The 17,604-nt window shown below is 38.8% G+C and overlaps 1 protein-coding gene across 1 annotated transcript in view; it reads left to right on the forward strand.

Annotated features, from left to right (window-relative positions):
* Positions 1-17,604, forward strand: part of LOC127447382 (insulin-like growth factor-binding protein 2-B) — a 45,359-nt gene that overhangs the window by 19,282 nt on the left and 8,473 nt on the right. The window contains exon 2 of the mRNA XM_051709227.1: positions 9,271-9,428. Within this exon, the coding sequence (XP_051565187.1) occupies positions 9,271-9,428 (158 nt within the window). The remainder of the gene's footprint in view (positions 1-9,270; positions 9,429-17,604) is intronic.

A 17,604-nucleotide genomic window follows, 5' to 3' on the forward strand; every position in this document is an offset into this window, starting at 1 on the left:
GAGCAACAGGACGCCAGTCATTTAAGCAAGTTATTTTGAATTTCTTTGGAACAGGCACACTGGTGGATGTTTTAAAGCATGTGGGGACTACAGACAAAGAGAGGGAAAGGTTGAAAATGTCCATTAAAACACCAGCCAGTTGGTTCGCGCACACTCTGATGACGTAGCCCGGAATGCCGTCTGGACCCGCGGCTTTGTGGATATTCACCTGTCGGAAGGATCGGGTTACATCCGCTACAGAGACGGAGAATGAACTAACCTCTGTAGCTTCGGCCGCGAGAGCTCTCTCCGCGAGGGCGGTGTTATTTCCCCTCAAAACGAGCATAAAAAGTATTTAGCTCATCCGGGAGAGAGGCAGCGGTGTTTTTATTCCCTTTAAAGTCCGTGATGATGTTAATTCCCTGCCACATGCTTCTAGAGTTGGTGGTGTTAAACTGTCCTTCAGTCTTGTTCCTGTACTGAAGTTTTGCTGTTCTGATAGCTTTTCAGAGGGCATAACTGGCTTGTTTATGCTCCTCCGCATTCCCGGAATTAAAAGCGGAGGTCCGCGCATCAAGTGCCGCGCGAACATCGCTATTAATCCAAGGTTTCTGGTTCGGATAGATCCGTATTTTTCTGGTCGGAACAACGTCCTATACGCACTTTCTGATGAAACACGTTACGCTATCAGCGTAAAGCTCGATGTCGTCATCAGAGACGGACCGGAACATCTCCCAGTCCGCGTGATCAAAACAGTCTTGTAGCGTAGAGTCTGATTGGTCCGACCAGCACTGGATCGTTCTGAGGGTGGGTGCTTCCTGTTTCAGTTTCTGCCTGTAAGCGGGCAGAAGCAGAATGGAAGAGTGTTCCGATTTGCCAAATGGTGGGCGGGGGAGGGATTTGTAGCCATCCCGGAAGGGAGAGTAGCAGTGGTCCAAAACCTGGTCCCCTCGTGTGTTAAAACTAATGTGTTGGTGGTATTTTGGTTTGACTGATTTTAAACTGGCTTTATTAAAGTCCCCAGTCACAATGAACGCGGCCTCAGGGTGCGCGGTTTCCTGCTTGCTTATAATCCCATACAGTTCCTTGAGTGCCCGGTCTGTGTCAGCTTGTGGCGGGATGTATACAGCAGTGATAATGACCGCTGTGAATTCCCTCGGTAGCCAGAACGGTCGACACAGAAGCATGAGAAATTCCAGATCAGGAGAGCAGAAAGACTTGATAGAATGTACGTTCCTCTGATCACACCAGGATTTGTTGATCATAAAACATACACCACCACCTCTGCTTTTACCTGAGAGGTCTTTCGCTCTGTCCGCTCGGCGCACAGAGAACCCTGCAGGTTCAATCTGTGAATCTAGAATCTCAGCAGACATCCAAGTTTTTGTTAGGCAGATAATTCAGCAGTCCCTCGTCTCTCGTTGGAAAGAGATCCGCGCTTTCAGCTCGCAGAGCTTGTTATCCAGAGACTGAACATTTGCCAGTCGAATACTGGGTAGCGGGGGTCGATTTGCGCGACGTCTTACTCTGATGAGAACGCCGGCTCTGTTTCCCCTTTTCCTTTTGCGTTTCTGCGGCCGGGCAGCCCAGACAAAGGACTCCGCTGGTGTGTAAACAGTGGGTCGGCATTGAGGAATTTGAAGTCTGGTTTACGGTGTGTAATTGCTGAACCAATGTCCAAAAGTGTTTGTCTGTCATAGACAATAAGGCAGACAACATCCAATACAAAAAACATAAGAATTGTAAACAAAACAAACAAAACACTACAATGTTGTGTCGGAGCTCGCAACGCAGCAGCCATACTCGGTGCCATCTTGAGTCCATCTTGAGTCATATGTAAGCAAAATGGACATTATAACTGAAATATACCAATACGAATCGATGTTGAATAGATTCCAAATTGAAATTTAATAGAGAATTTGTGAATCAAAATCTGTATTAATACCTAGCCCTGCATGGAATATGTTTTATGATGAAGCTCCTTTTTTGAGCTTGACAGCCTGAAAAATAACATTTATTATAGAGGTCGACTGGTAGTGAATTTTGATGATACCGATAACTTGGGTGGTGGAAAAGGCAGATAACTGCTGTATATGCACTGTATAAGCAGCATACTCTTTACTCCTGTATACATGTGGCTCAGTCAGTAAGCAGCTTTCTCCACAGAAACGTAATCAGCAAAAATAAATAAACTACATCTGGGATTGTATTCATTTTGGACTCTGACCTCTATGTTTGTGCTGCATGTATACAGGAGTAAAGAGTATGCCGCTTATACAGTACATGTAAACAAGAATGCTGCTTTCTCGCATTAACCCATTTTCTGTTGTCCATGTAGACGAGGGAAGTTTCTGTATAGTCACATTTTTCTTTGCATTGCCCTCACTTCAATTTAAAAAGCATAATTTTCAGAGGAACACAGAGGAATAAAAAAAAAAAACTATCGGCAGCTATCAGCATCGGCACTGATTAATCGGTAAAACCAATATATCGGAGTCACGTGGTGCCATGCATGGTTCGGATGTGTGAATGGCGAGCTCGGCGCACTTTGCTAGTTTTAATACTTTTTGTGTAATAAACCACCCTGATACTTAACTGTCTTAGACAATATGTCAAAGAATTCAAAATCCTTGGACTCTAGAGATATTAAAAGATACTTACGTTCTCAATCTGAAGCCCCTAAGCAGCAAGCGCAAGCCCGGGAGTCAATTTGGATGGTGAAGTGAAGGAAATTCTGCGTCAGTTGATGAATGTGTCGGCAATGCTGATGAAGGTCGTTGCTGACTTGGAGGATCTTGCTGTAATATGTCGATCGATCACTGCCATGGAGATGAAATTCACTGAGATGGTTACAAGATTGGTGGATGTTGAGGAACAGATCGATTATCTGGAGTCATCAGAGAGGGAATTAACTGCTAACCCGCAAGTGACCAAGGCAGACTTGGAGCGTGTCTGGGCAAAGTTAGAAGACTTGGAGAATCGTAACCGGTGAAACAACATCCGAATTGTTGGAATTCCTGAGGATGAAGAAGGCCGAGATATGGTGAAATTCCTTGACGGGCTCTTCCCGAGTCTGCTCGACATAACAGGCCAAAAGCTGGAAATCGAGTGAGCTCACAGAGTTCCGGCTCAGAGATCCGCGGAGGGAGACAGGCCCAGAACAATTCTGGCCAAATTTCTAAGATCATCCGATAAAGATCTCGTGTTACATGAGGCGAGGAGTAAAGGAAGGCTTTCTTGGAAGAACCACAGCATTTTCTTGTTCCCAGACTTTGCGAATTAGCTGAGAAAGAAACGTGATAGATTCAAGGAATGCAAGAAACTCTTACATCAACGGGAGGTCACTTTTGCACTGATGTTCCTGGCCAAATTGAGAATAGATACTAAGGATGGCCGCAAAATATTTACATGCACACAGCAAGCAATGTACTTCATAAAGTCAATGACTAAGTTATTTGTGGTTCTCATGTTGCAGTCAAGTGGGTCTGATTCACTGAACATTCACTTGACTGTCCGAGGAAGCTGAGCACCTTTTTTGTTTCTTTTTGTGCTGGTTCCGCCTAGCGGCTGGAGTTGGTTTTGTGGAATAACACTCCTTCGGGACTGTTATGTGGATGAATGTACACGCTCTTTGTGCTTATGCCTCCTATTGGCTGGAGATTGTTTTATGGATTATTTTCTGTTCTGTAACAATTTGTTGTTCTAATTCTGTCTCAAAATTTGTATAGAAGCACCAGACATGAGCAATCCAATGGCAAAGTTGTCGCGGTGGCTCTCATAGGCGTACATGGACTGCTTGTGTTTAGAGGGATAGACACCAGTTGGCGTTGTCATGCACGGGGTTAATTATTTGTCTCCGACCCCATTAGATCTATGCCTTGCGTCCATAGAATTATTAATAATTTTTCTAAGTTCTCAGGATACAGAGTAAATTGGTCTAAATCCAAAGCTTTGGCTCTGACAGCATACTGCCCAGTAACGGCTTTCCAGCCGGGTGCCTTCCAGTGGCCCAAACAGGGCATTAAGTATTTGGGCATTTTATTCCCAGCAAATTTGTCTGCTTTAGTTAGAGGTAATTTTGGCCCCTTAATAAAAAGGTTTTCAAGCGATGTGGGTAGATGGGCTTCATTACATTTATCTATGATTTGGAAGGTTAATGTTATTAAAATGAATTGTATTCCAAAATGTAACTACATGCTATGATCTCTCCCTGTAGATGTCCCCCTCTCTTATTTCACGCAATTTGATAGCATAGCGAAGTCCTTCATTTGGAATGGTAAGCATCCTAGATTACATTTTAATAAGTTACATAGGCCGATTGAAAAAGGTGGGTTAGGTCTACCCAGGATTTTTTTTATTATTATGTATTCGGTCTCAGACATTTGGCTCATTGGTTGCTTCCACCGGAGAGAGCCCTCCCTGGTTTTGTAATGAACAAGAAGTTCTTGCCCCTATTTTGCCATTGCAAAGCCTTTCTATTAAACTAATCGGAGAAGTTAAGTTACACCCCATTATCCCGCATTTGCACTCGGTATGGACAAGTGTCCAGAGTGTTTAATTTGGACATTTATTTATTTATTTATTTTGGATTTTCTCCCCTTTTTCCCCCAATTTGGAATGTTCAATTCCCAATTTGCTCAAAGTCCTCGTGGTGGCGTAATGACTCGCCTCAATCCAGGTGGCGGAGGATGAATCTCAGCTGCCTCCACGTCTGAGACCGTCAACCCGTGCATCTTATCACGTGGCTCGTTGAGCGTGTTACCACGGAGACATAGCGCATGTGGAGGCCCACGCCATCCACCACGGCATCTATGCACAACTCGCCGTGCGCCCCACTGAGAGTGAACCACATTATAGCGATCATGAGGAGGTTTCCCCGTGTGACTCTACCCCAGGCCAATTTGGTTGCATAGGAGACCTGGCTGGAAATTTGGACATTTAATTAAATTTTGCCTCAAGCATATGGCTGAACCCTAAATTATGTATTAATAAGTCCCCTTTCTGTTGGTCAGAGTGAATTGTGAGGGGGGTTACTACACTCGGTGACCTATATGAGAGTGGAGTGTTGAGATCTTTTGAAAATTTGGTTCAACATTTTGGGATTCCCATATCTCAGTTCTATAGGTATTTACAACTGCTCTGTATTGTTTTTGGGAGTAGCACACACACCCCTAAAGTGGCAGATACTCTGGGAGAGGTGATTACTGCTTTTGGAAAAGGTCATGAGGCATCAGTGTATTACTCCCTGCTAATTCAGATTCTGGGTGTCAGAGCTTTAACTTCTATCAAGAGATTATGGGAGAAAGATTTAAACTTGGTATTGGAGGAGGAAGTGTGGGCTAGTATTCTAAAAAATGTCAAATCTGCATCTAGAGATGCAAGGGTGCACCTTATGCAATTCAAGATTTTACATAGATTCTATTGGACCCCCTCTAGATTGTATAGGCTTGGTCTTAAATAGGGATGCACCGATCCGATACCTGGATCGGTATCGGCTCCGATACTGACGTTTTTAGATGGATCGGGTATCGGTCCGACGAGCCCGATCCAAATCTGATACTGCGTGTTAGTCATGTTCGTTCCTGTCAAGCTCCAAAAATGACATAAAAGAACCATAAAAACACCACTGATGTAGTTCATATGACTCGTGCATTTTATTCAAGCCACTTGAAGATGTGCGATAGCTCTGTGATTCACAAAAGGCTGTGTTTAATAAGTAAATATATAATATGCACGTACAGCCTTCATAGCCTTTATGCATTGCGCAACATTTGAGCGCTACTCATGAACAACATCTCAGTTGTAGATGCTCAATAGTTCAGTTCACTTATAATATGCATTTAGAATGGCGCCGGAGGTGCATTTTACCAGAATTTGAATAAGAAGTGAATTAAACTACTGTGAACTTGCTTACAAAAAGACACATACAGGACTTCCTGGAGGGTTCAGAATGTAAAATAAAACCCAGAGGGTTTTAAAGTTAAAGGTGCACGATTTAAATATATTACTGTTGTATTTAAAATTCTAAAAGTCAATAATAATAATGTATTATTATTATTATTATTATTATTATTATTTGTTATCAAATTATAACAATATTTAAGTTTAATGGGTTCCAAAAAAATAACTGAATGAAAAAGTATCTTATCTAAGTATCTAATATCTTACAACTAAATTGAACAAAAAAAGAGATCTGAATCCTTTAAAGTCCAGATATAAGTTGAATTTTTTTTTTTTTTTTGCAAAAAAACAAAGCTGCCTTCTTTTCTCCTGAACACTTAGACTGGAATTACTGTTAATTTTGCTGCAGCATTATCCAGCAGACTAGTTAACAATACAAATTTTCTTAAGAGTTTGTACATTTATATTGAAATAATGTGTAGTTAAAGGTTTGTGTTTCTTTACATATAATTAGCATCACTCAGTGAGGTATAGATATTCTAAACTGATTATGAAAACAACAACACTGGTATCGGATCGGTATCGGCCGATACTGAGATTTCAGATATGGGATTGGAAGAGAAAAAGTGGTATCGGTGCATTCCTAGACTTAAAGACACACCCACCTGCTGGTGATGCCAATCAGAAGATGGAGACACAACCCATGTTTTTTGGGGGTGTGTCAAGATCCAAGAATTTTGGTTGAAGTTTCAGAGTTTTATGTGTGACGTTTTGGGCACTCATTTTTCATTTTGCCTCAGACTCTGTATTTTGGGTGATGGGGCATTATAAATTTGGGGGATAAACACATTATGACCAGCATTATGATTGGCAGGCAAATTATTTTAAGGGGATGGAAGTCAGATGGAGTGCCCTCATTTCCGGAGTGGTGTGCGGAGATAGGGAGGGTGGCTGCTTTTGAGGAGGGGCCAAGTTGAAGGCTGGGGGTTCAGAATTTGTTTGATAGGAAATGGGGCAAATACTTAGTGTTTTTGGGGGACTCTTGGGGAGGGGCTGTGGAGAGAGTAGTTTAGTTTTAATTATATATGATTTTTATATTTTCTTTTTTGTTTTCTTTTTTGTGTGTGTGTGTGTGTGTGTGTGTGTGTGTGTGTGTGTGTGTGTGTGTGTATTCTTATTTGTGACCACAGGGGTGTTCATTGGGGGTCAGGGTGGGGTTGGTGATTGGGGAGGGGGAGGGGTAATAGTGGGGGTTAAATGTTAAATGTTGATTCAATGTATATATGCTGTGTTTTTTCTTTGTTATATGTATATGAATCAATAAAAAAACGTAATTGAAAAAAACAACAACAAAAAAAACAATATATCGGTCTACCTCTAATTTATTACCTTTAACATGACATGCAACCAGATAATGCCATGAATACAAACTCCTTTTCAACAACAGACATTTTGGAATAAATTTTGTTTACAGTAACTTGATATTCATGACTGCTCTTGACATGAACCATTGTGGATTCTGCCATGCTTTTTTAAATTTACTTAAATAAGATTGTTAAAAGTCTCTTTGTTTGTAGTTCACCTTTGATTTGCCAGGCATGTTTTGACTTAGAAGGCACATATCTCTTCACAGACAGAAGACTCTTGATCTGAATCAAGAGCTGTCATTAATCACTGCTTTCAACTTTCTCTCTGCCTAGCTTTGAGGCACTGCCAGAACACTGATCCTGGGTTTGTTGTCATTTTAAAAAAAATCAGATTGGTTGTGGTCTTTGAACTGAGAGCGATAATCCAAATTCCTGTGAATTTCCATTTGAACTGTCTAATTCTTGTGCAACTATTCAGAATTCTTGTGCAAGCCATTCAGAATTGAATTGAAAATGCTTTTTACAAGCCATTTCCTGAATTTAATTTGAATTGAGGTGGCAAACAGGATGCAGAATTGTAATTTGAATTTAAGCAAGTACAGGGTTCCCACCGCTATCAAAATGGTAGGGATGCACCGAGACCACTTTTTTTCTCTTCCAATCTGATGCCGATATCTGAAATCTCTGTATTGGCCAATACCGATCTGATACCAATGTTGTTGTTTCTTGCATAATCAGTTTAGAATATCTTTACATTATTGTGTGGAACTAAATTGGGGTACTCTTTAATATGTAAAGAAGCACAAACCTCTAACTACACATTATTTCAATATAAATGTATAGCTTATTAAGAAAAACTTTATTGTTAACTCATCTACTGGATATTGTAGCAGAAAAATGAACAGTAATTCCAGCCTAAGTGTTCAGTAGAAAAGATGGCAGTTTTTTTTTTCCCTTTATTCAAATTTTGGTAAAAATGCACCTCCAGTGCCGTTCTAAATGCATATTATAAATGAACCGAACTATTGAGCATCTGAGATATTGTTCGTGAGTATTGCTCAAATATTGTGCACCGCATGAAGGCTAAAAATAGCCATAAGTGTGTGTGTCAACAGAGCAGCGCCATTCACTAACGCACAGGTGCTGCACGGGCATTTTATATATTTACTTATTAAACACGCCCTTTTGTGATTCACAGAGCTATCGCACGTCTTCAAGTGGCTTTGAATAAAATGCACGAGTCATATGAACTACTTTAATTGTGTTTTTATGGTTCTTTTATGTCATTTTTGGAGCTTGACAGTAACGAACATGGCTAACACGCAGTATCGGATTTGTATCGGGCTCGTCGGACCAATACCCGTTATGTCTAAAAACGTCAGTATCGGAGCCGATACTGATCCAGGTATCGGATTGGTGCCATCCCTTCAAAATGGTTTAAAAAGAAAGTCTTAATTATCATTTAAAGAGGTCTTAAATTTGAGCACGGAAAGACATGTTTCTGTTAGCAGATAGGGGCACAGGCATTTCAAAATAAGAGTCCCTGTTGTTTTTTGGGCTTGTTTCTAGTTAAAATTCCCTAGTTAAAAAATATACATGAAATCTTTTTTTTTCTTTTTTCTGGTTATTATTGATATTTTGGTTGCAAAATAAACTACATGTGGGATTTCATTAAATTTGGACTCTTATAGCCTCTATGTCTAGGCTCATTACAGGAAGGAAAGACTAAGAACATTTTAAACCCATTTAATATATTGATTTTACAAACTATTGGACGATTAATCACTATTCACTTTCTTCCAACACCTTATCGGCATCAGCAAAATTCGGTATTTGATGAATCAGAATCTAATCAAATCTTATCAAAACTGGAATAAAATCAAATGAATGTGTTTAATTTTTTTTTAACTGTAATTCGTGTATTCTACTTCTTTTCATACCAGTTCAACATCCTGCATCCAAATTCCAACTCATGGATTCTAAAATCCTTAATTTTGCCCAATCTTGTATATCCATTCCTCAGGAGAGGTCAATGGCACACGTTCTCCTCCTCAGAAGAAGCCAGGCAAAGAAAACAGCTACCAGCACATAAAGGAAATAGCTGTGAAGCAGCATCTAAACAAGCAGAGGACCAAGATGTTCAGCCCCCAGGAAGACCCCAAAACGCCTCATCCCAGACAGGTGAGTGTCCCTTTGAGAAGAATTCCGTTTCTGTTCTCTTGTTGTAACAGCAGTCAAATTTAGCTTGATGTCTTTTCTCGTGACTTGAGTCAGGGCTGCTCAGTGCTCAATGCAAGTGTCATGTGCTAATTTGACCTCCAGATAAAAGTGTTGCAGAATAAGATGTGTTCACATTGACAGCGGTCACCAAGTCTGTGTTATTAGTTGCTAAAAGACGTTAGTACTCGGAAGCAGTATCCAAATATAAATGGGAATTTGCTGCTTTGTGATTGCTGCTCATTTGCATATAGTATATATATATTTATTTACTGAGTGCGACAAAGTTCAATTGGAGTGTTACATAATGCAAAAACTTCGGACAATGAGACACACAAACATATTTAAAAAATCACTTAAAATTCCTTTATTTGGACTGTAAAATGTGATTGGAATATGATGTGCACAATAAATCAGACAATCATTTAATTATCGTGATGGGCCTAGTCATATGGGTTTGGAAGAACATGAGGGTGATTAACCTTTAAATGCATGGGAATTTCACCAAACACTCTTACATATTCGGGTCTTTAGAGACAAAATGCCCAAATAGTGTAACATTTAAAAAAAAAAAAATCAAGACGATTAGAAAACAATAAAATAAAATATATTTTTGATGTTTTATTTTTCATAAATTAAAGAGATAATTCAACAAATCAGGACAAATCTACAACAGGATTCATTATATTCACACTGAAATTTCATGAGATGCATTTGGCTGTCAAACATATATTGAGCTACACATAACACATAATCTACACATGTGTAATGTATGTGTAGCTTATGTGTATCTTATGTGTATTTTCTCAGGCACTTGTTGAGTCTAAATAGATGCACAGCTTACATTATTTCAGTAGTACACCCAAATGACAATATGCATTTAAGGGTTAAATGATGACATAATTTTCATTTTTGAGTGAACTGTCCCTATAATTCAGGAACTGAGGCACCAATGACAGGGTCCAGTCACAAACTGGACAACAACCAGTTTGACCTCTTTTGCAAAGTTGGCCCTCTTTTTCAATAAAGTGAAACAAAAGAAGACATTAACAATTACAAGTTACAGGCAAATCATAAATCGGATGACTGCAAACAAATGAGATCTCTTCAAAAATATTGACCATTTTAAACATTTATTCCTAGTTTATTTATTCCTAGTATACAGTTGAAGTCAGAAGTTTACATACACCTTAGCCAAATACATTTAAACTCAGTGTTTCACAATTCCTGACATTTAATTGTATAAAACATTCCCTGTCTTAGGTCAGTTAGGATCACTACTTTATTTTAAGAATGTGAAATGTCAGAATAATAGTAGAGAGAATTATTTATTTCAGCTTTTCTTTCTTTCATTACATTCCCAGTGGGTCAGAAGTTTACATACAATTTGTTAGTATTTTGTAGCATTGCCTTTAAATTGTTTAACTTGGGTCAAACATTTTGGGTAGCCTTCCACAAGTTTCTCACAATAAGTTGCTGGAATTTTGGCCCATTCCTCCAGACAGAACTGGTGTAACTGAGTCAGGTTTGTAGGCCTCCTTGCTGGCACATGCTTTTTCAGTTCTGCCCACAAATTTTCTATCGCATTGAGGTCAGGGCTTTGTGATGGCCACTCCAGTACCTGGACTTTGTTGTCCTTAAGCCATTTTGCCACAACTTTGTAGGTATGCTTTGGGTCATTGTCCATTTGACCCATTTGCGACCGAGCTTTAACTTCCTGTCTGATGTCTTGAGATGTTGCTTCAATATATCCACATAATTTTCCTTCCTCATGATGCCATCTATTTTGTGAAGTGCACCAGTCCCTCCTGCACCAAAGCACCCCCATGACATGATGCTGCCACCCCCATGCTTCATGTTTGGGATGGTGTTCTTCGGCTTGCAAGCCTCACCCTTTTTCCTCCAAACATAACGATGGTCATTATGGCCAAAAAGTTACATTTTTGTTTCATCAGACCTGAGGAATTTTCTCCAGAAAGTAAGATCTTTGTCCCCATGTGCACTTGCAAACTGTAGTCTGGCTTTTTTATGGCGGTTTTTGGAGCATTGGCTTCTTCCTTGCTGAGCAGCCTTTCAGGTTATGTTGATATAGGACTCGTTTTACTGTGGATATAGATACTTGTCTACCTGTTTCCTCCAGCATCTTCACAAGGTCCTTTGCTGTTGTTCTGGGATTGATTTGCACTTTTCGCACCAAACTACATTCATCTTTAGGAGACAGAATGTGTCTCCTTCCTGAGTGGTATGATGGCTGCGTGGTCCCATGATATTTATTCTTGCATACTATTGTTTGTACAGATAAATGTGGTACCTTCAGGCATTTGGAAATTGCTCCCATGGATGAACCAGACTTGTGGAGGTCCATATTTTTTTTCTGAGGTCTTGGCTGATTTCTTTTGATTTTCCCATGATGTCAAGCAAAGAGGCACTGAGTTTGAAGGGAGGCCTTAAAATACATCCACAGGTACACCTCCAATTCAGTACACAAGCTAATTGGCTAATTCTCTAAAGGCTTGATATCATTTTCTGGAATTTTCCAAGCTTTTGACCCACTGGAATTGTGATATAGTACATTAAAAGTGAAACAATCTGTCTGTAAACAATTGTTGGAAGAATTACTTGTTCCATGCACAAAGTAGAGTCCTAAACAACTTGCCAAAACTATAGTTTGCTAATATTATATCTGTGGAGTGGTAAAGAAATTAGTTTTAATGACTTCAAACTAAGTGTATGTAAACTTCTGACTTCAACTGTATATATTTTTAAAGAAGATAATTAGTCAGGCGAAATCACAAAGTCAGGTGGAGAGTTGGAGTGGGATGTTATACAAATTGTCCGGTAAACATTGGCTGTGCTGGCTTGAAAGGTCAGTGGCAAACATTGCCCAAGTTTAACTTTGAAGTTTGAACTTTGAGCACTGTATTATAACGCTTAACTGGGGAAACACTGTAACTGATACCTCCCTCTGTAGAGTGCAATGCTTTGGGGAACACTGACACGAGCCTTTAGAGTGTCACAAAGAAAGACAGACCTTTAAAAGACCTGTATTTACCTTGGTTGTCATGGTGTTCAGTACCGTAGTGCCCTCTTCTGGTTATCAGACTTACACGCCACATACACATAGCACATACACTCACAACAAAGCAAAATCTTCACTAGTACCCCCTGGAACTTGATAGTTCACCCCAAAATGAGAATTATGTCATCATTTACTCATACTTGTGTTGTTCCAAACCCATATGGCTTTCTGTCCTAACTGAAACATTAAAGATGTTAGGTATAATATTAGCCTCAGTCACCATTCACTTTCATTGTATAGAAATGATTACAAATTTTTCATTTTTGGTGAGGCATGTGTACCCCTAGTTCTGTGGTGTACAGTATATATACACTCTTTTCCATATCAGATAAACCTAACACAGTATTCTGGGGTTTATATTTAGAGTATGTTCTTTGTACAACCGCTATATTTGTTATTGCTATAATTCTGTGGTCTGTCAGTGTATAATTTATCACTTTGGTATATTATTTTCATGATTGGTGTCTTACAAAACTTCTGGCAGCTTTTTTTTGGGTGTTGTTCATTTTAAGATTTTTTTTTTTTTAAAAAAAGGTTTCCGTTAAAAACAAGTGATAACTTCCTTAGTTACATAATTAACAATGAGCAGACAGTCGCATTTGGATTGTCAAGGAAGAAAAACAGCTGCTGTCTACTGTTGAAACAAGGAATGAGAAAGCACTTGTCGAATTTGGCCATTGCACAAACCCACTGTGAGATAATTAACTTTTCTTGGACATATACCATGCTTTACCTGGACCCTCAAATCCATGGCCAAATGACCACTGCAACAAGACCTCACCCCAATCAGCATTCTCTATCAGGCATCATCTGCCGTTCTGAGCCAATAGGCAAATTGTCTTGCTAATTAACTATATTTGGAAAGTTGATTTTCTTTTTTTTTTTTTAGTTTTTCACCCAATTTGGAATGCCCAATTCCCAATGCGCTTTTAAGTCCTCATGGTCGCGTGGTGATTTGCCTCAATCCGGGTGGCGGAGGACGAATCCCAGCTGCCTCCGCGTCTGAGACCGCCAACCCACGCATCTTATCATGTGGCTTGTTGAGCGCGTTGCCACGGAGACATGGCTTCACGCCATCCACTGCGGCATCCATGCTCAACTCACCACGCGCCCCACCGAGAACGAACCACATTATAGCAACCACGAGGAGGTTACCCCATGTGACTCTAACCTGCCTAGCAACCGGGCCAATTTGGTTGCTTAGGAGACCTGGCTGGAGTCACTCAGCACGCCCTGGGATTCGAACTAGCGAACTCCAGGGATGGTAGCTAGCGTCTTTTAGCACTGAGCTACCCAGGCCCCGATTTTCTTACTTTTTAAGAGTGGGTCTGGTAGTTTTCTTACTAGCAGAGATGTAGAGCACTTTTGCTTATTTTTCCCAGCAATTTGTCAAAACAATATTTCATGCAGATTCGAGGTTAATAGCTTTATGTTCTCATATTAGCATATCCTTGCCATTAAAACACGCTATATGCGCATTGATCTGGAAAACAAACCTATATCCGCTCAGATTTTCCTACTCATTTCACTTATTCTGTGGCCATTATGTACCAAACAACAGCAGAGACAACAATAGAAGTACCGTGAATCACACAAGGGTCTGGTTTGCCGAGCCTGAAAGTAAGGGCTGGGTGTTGTGTCTCAATATTTTCAGCCTATTTATAATATTTAATATTTTTAGATATTGTGTTTGCTCTGTAATGGCCTTAAAGGGCCAAGTAGATTCAAAGTGTTTAATGCAAAAATGTAAATACAGAAATTAATCAAGGCATGTTTTCCACAAAATGAACACATGGAAGAATATTTAATCACTTTCATATATATATGCACCAATATAACAATACATTGTAAAAAACAGCAATATTTACTTACATATATTTTATTAGCACTTTTGAATACATTAAAAATGGATGTTCCACGAACATTTGACTAATAATCAAATCAGAGTTGTGAATTGATTTATTGAAATGTACAGTTTGAACTGATTGACTGATTGAATCTAATTCGCCAATCGTCAGTTTTTTCATACTTGCGAATAGCGAGAAAATAAATACATTGTGCAGTTAGTCTAATGACACAGTCTTTAGGAAACCGAATAATAAAAGGTTTATTAAAATCCCTTTTCAAAATGTACTTTAATAATATTTTGCCAACATAATTATCACAAAAAATATTGTGAACCATGCAATATATCACCCAGCCCTAATAGTAACTGCATATAAAACAGCTAAATGATACACTGATAAAACAAATGGATGTTTGAATGTAGGCCTACTAAAAAAATGACAAGGTAATAAATAAAAAGACAATGCAGTAAAGATTCAAACCAATGATAATAGTAGGTTAATAAAAAGCCAAACTAAATAAAAGACACTCTTGTGGCAGTCATAAATCAGAAGCATAATGTCACATATCCCATGAAAAGTAGACATTGAAGGAGAATGTCAGGGTGACAGCATTCCCGATGACAGCAGGGGGCTTTTCATTGCTTTGTGATGGAGGATTTTTCATCCACGTTACGGATAAGATCCCTGGCAGGCCCTACTCCCCCAGTGCCCTCTCATCCTGGGCCAAGCGGGGAGCAGCCATCATGAGAGAGATATAGTGAAAAAGAGAAGAAAAGGGAGACAGGAATGGGCTTTGATGCTGATGTTTGTCCTTGTGGAGGTAGGAAGGTAGAACCGAGCTAGAAAATTAGCTCTAGTGCGAGATTAATATCAGCCGTGCAAATGTTTTCATGAAGCCGCCAGCCTGGCGTTTATCTCATTCTTGTTCTTTTTTTCTTTTTTTTTTTTGGTGATGCACATTTACAATAAAAAGCAGGGAACATTCCAACATTGCATGACACAACCACAAAAAAAAAAAACAAAACAAAAAAAAAGACAATGTGATAAATAGAAAGAAAACTAAAACAAAGACTAAAAAAAATTTGGATGTGATGGGAGTCTCCACTAAAATAATAGATGTTCTGTCATAGACGACCATAAAGCTTCATTCCTTCTACTATGTTTATGAACAGACATAAAACTGGGAAATGTTTTAACAGAATCACAAAAAATTAAAGAGAATCTGGGTAATTGATATACTACTGTATGTCCATTAGGAGTGTAAAAAAATCATATCGTATTGTATCGTACGATACGATGCACTCGATTCGATATCATATGTTTTGTACGATACATAAATAAATGCATAAGTGTGATTAAAACTAAGCAATGCCACATTGAGAACTGCGAAACGGTCTCCTCCCTAGAGAGGCAGCACTGAGCGCTCACTGGAAAACAGAGCAACTAGGCTACATAGACAATTTGAGAGCTTGAAGACCGATGGCAAACGGCAAGTAGATTGAAGCGTTATAGCTTGTCGAATTTGCCAAACAATGGTGTCATGTCCTGATTCTACAGTACATCAAACATGTCATTTTATTTATGCCGACATCACAGAGCAAACCGGGTGGTTACATGCACAGCAAGACGCTCATAACTATCTAACACTAGCTTATTCAGAAAAAACGACAACGTAAGAAAAACCACGATTACATGCAACATATTATTCTCTGTTTTTGACGTCGAAATATAAATGGCTATGAGCACAACACTTGCGCGCACTGGATAAGCCAGAGACTGCTAAATTTATCATGCAAAGTGAAGCCAGGGGAAGAGGGCAACAAATTACGTGGGCCGATTGGTTTTTGCTCAGACCGCTTAATAATATTGTATTATGGACATATAACGTAAAGCCAGAGGTCAGGTTTCTGTCAAGGTTTTTTTTCTACACTAACTTTTAACCGTCACCTTAAGCTTGCCCACTGGGGGCTTAAAGACTTTAAGGCATGATTTTCTACAAAGCTGCTTTGAAACGATGTGCATTGTGAAAAGTGCCAAATGTTTTATTTTTTTAATTGTCAAATTAAAATGACTTTGAAGAAGAAAAACATGAAAATTGTGAATTTTTCTCATAACAATCTGCTTATAAATACAGTGCTGCTGTTTAAGTTACTTTATTATAGAGCTCTGCATTATGTTGCCAATGTCAGACACTGTTGTGTCACCTTAAGATTTAAAATACATTTATGTCGAATCCTTGAATAAGTTTAAGTGGAAAAAATTTGTGGGCGGCGTTTAATTTTTTTTTTTTAATGATCGTATTGTATTTCTTCTGCATCGTATCGTATTGTGAAATTTGTGTATCGTTACATGCCTAATGTCCATGTAGTTTTTTAATCAACATTAATATTTAATGTCAATCAGTCAATCAATTTATTAATGGAGCACAATAAAACAGTAGTTGACCACTGTGTGCTGTACAACCATAATAAAACAAATATCACAAATACATCACCAAAATACATCAATACATCTATGCTGTACAAACCGCAATGCAAGACAAAGAGGTACATCAAAGCACATATATAAGTTTACACCTATGGACTCTAAGGACAATCGTAAGCCTGCACAAAAAGAAAAGTTTTTAACTTTGATCTAAATTCTGATTCTGTCGACATTTCTCTAAGGGATATTGGTAAACTATTCCACAGTTTAGGGCCGGCAATGGCAAAAGCCGACTTCAGTCTAGACCTAGGAACCATCAATGATCTCTGATCAGATGACCTTAGACGTCTAACAGATGTATGTGCACTCAGAAGGTCAGAGAGAGAATTTGGTGCCAGTCCATTCAAGGCTTTAAAATCATAAAGTAGGATTTTAAAATCAATGTAATGTAAACTTTATATGATTGATTAAGTGTATTTGTCTAGTCTTTTAGCTTGTCATATTTTTTTGTATTTTTGCGTTTTTTTACTATTGTTAATAATTTTTTAGCCTTTGGTTCATGTAGTCCCACTGTGTAACAAATGCATTTTTAAAAGCACAAATAATTCATGTAGTCTCTTAGTTAATGTGAGGTCATTAAACTGCATTCATAATAAATATGAATAAATAAGCAAAATGCTGTTTAAAATAGTTGTAAATGGAGTAAAACAGATTATACAGGAGGATGTATCAACTTACAACAAAGTATTTTCATGTCAACTACCATTTTTTTTTTCATTTACATTTATGG

The sequence above is a fragment of the Myxocyprinus asiaticus genome, chromosome 10 (assembly GCF_019703515.2).
Source record: "Myxocyprinus asiaticus isolate MX2 ecotype Aquarium Trade chromosome 10, UBuf_Myxa_2, whole genome shotgun sequence".
Classification (NCBI taxonomy): Eukaryota; Metazoa; Chordata; class Actinopteri; order Cypriniformes; family Catostomidae; genus Myxocyprinus; species Myxocyprinus asiaticus.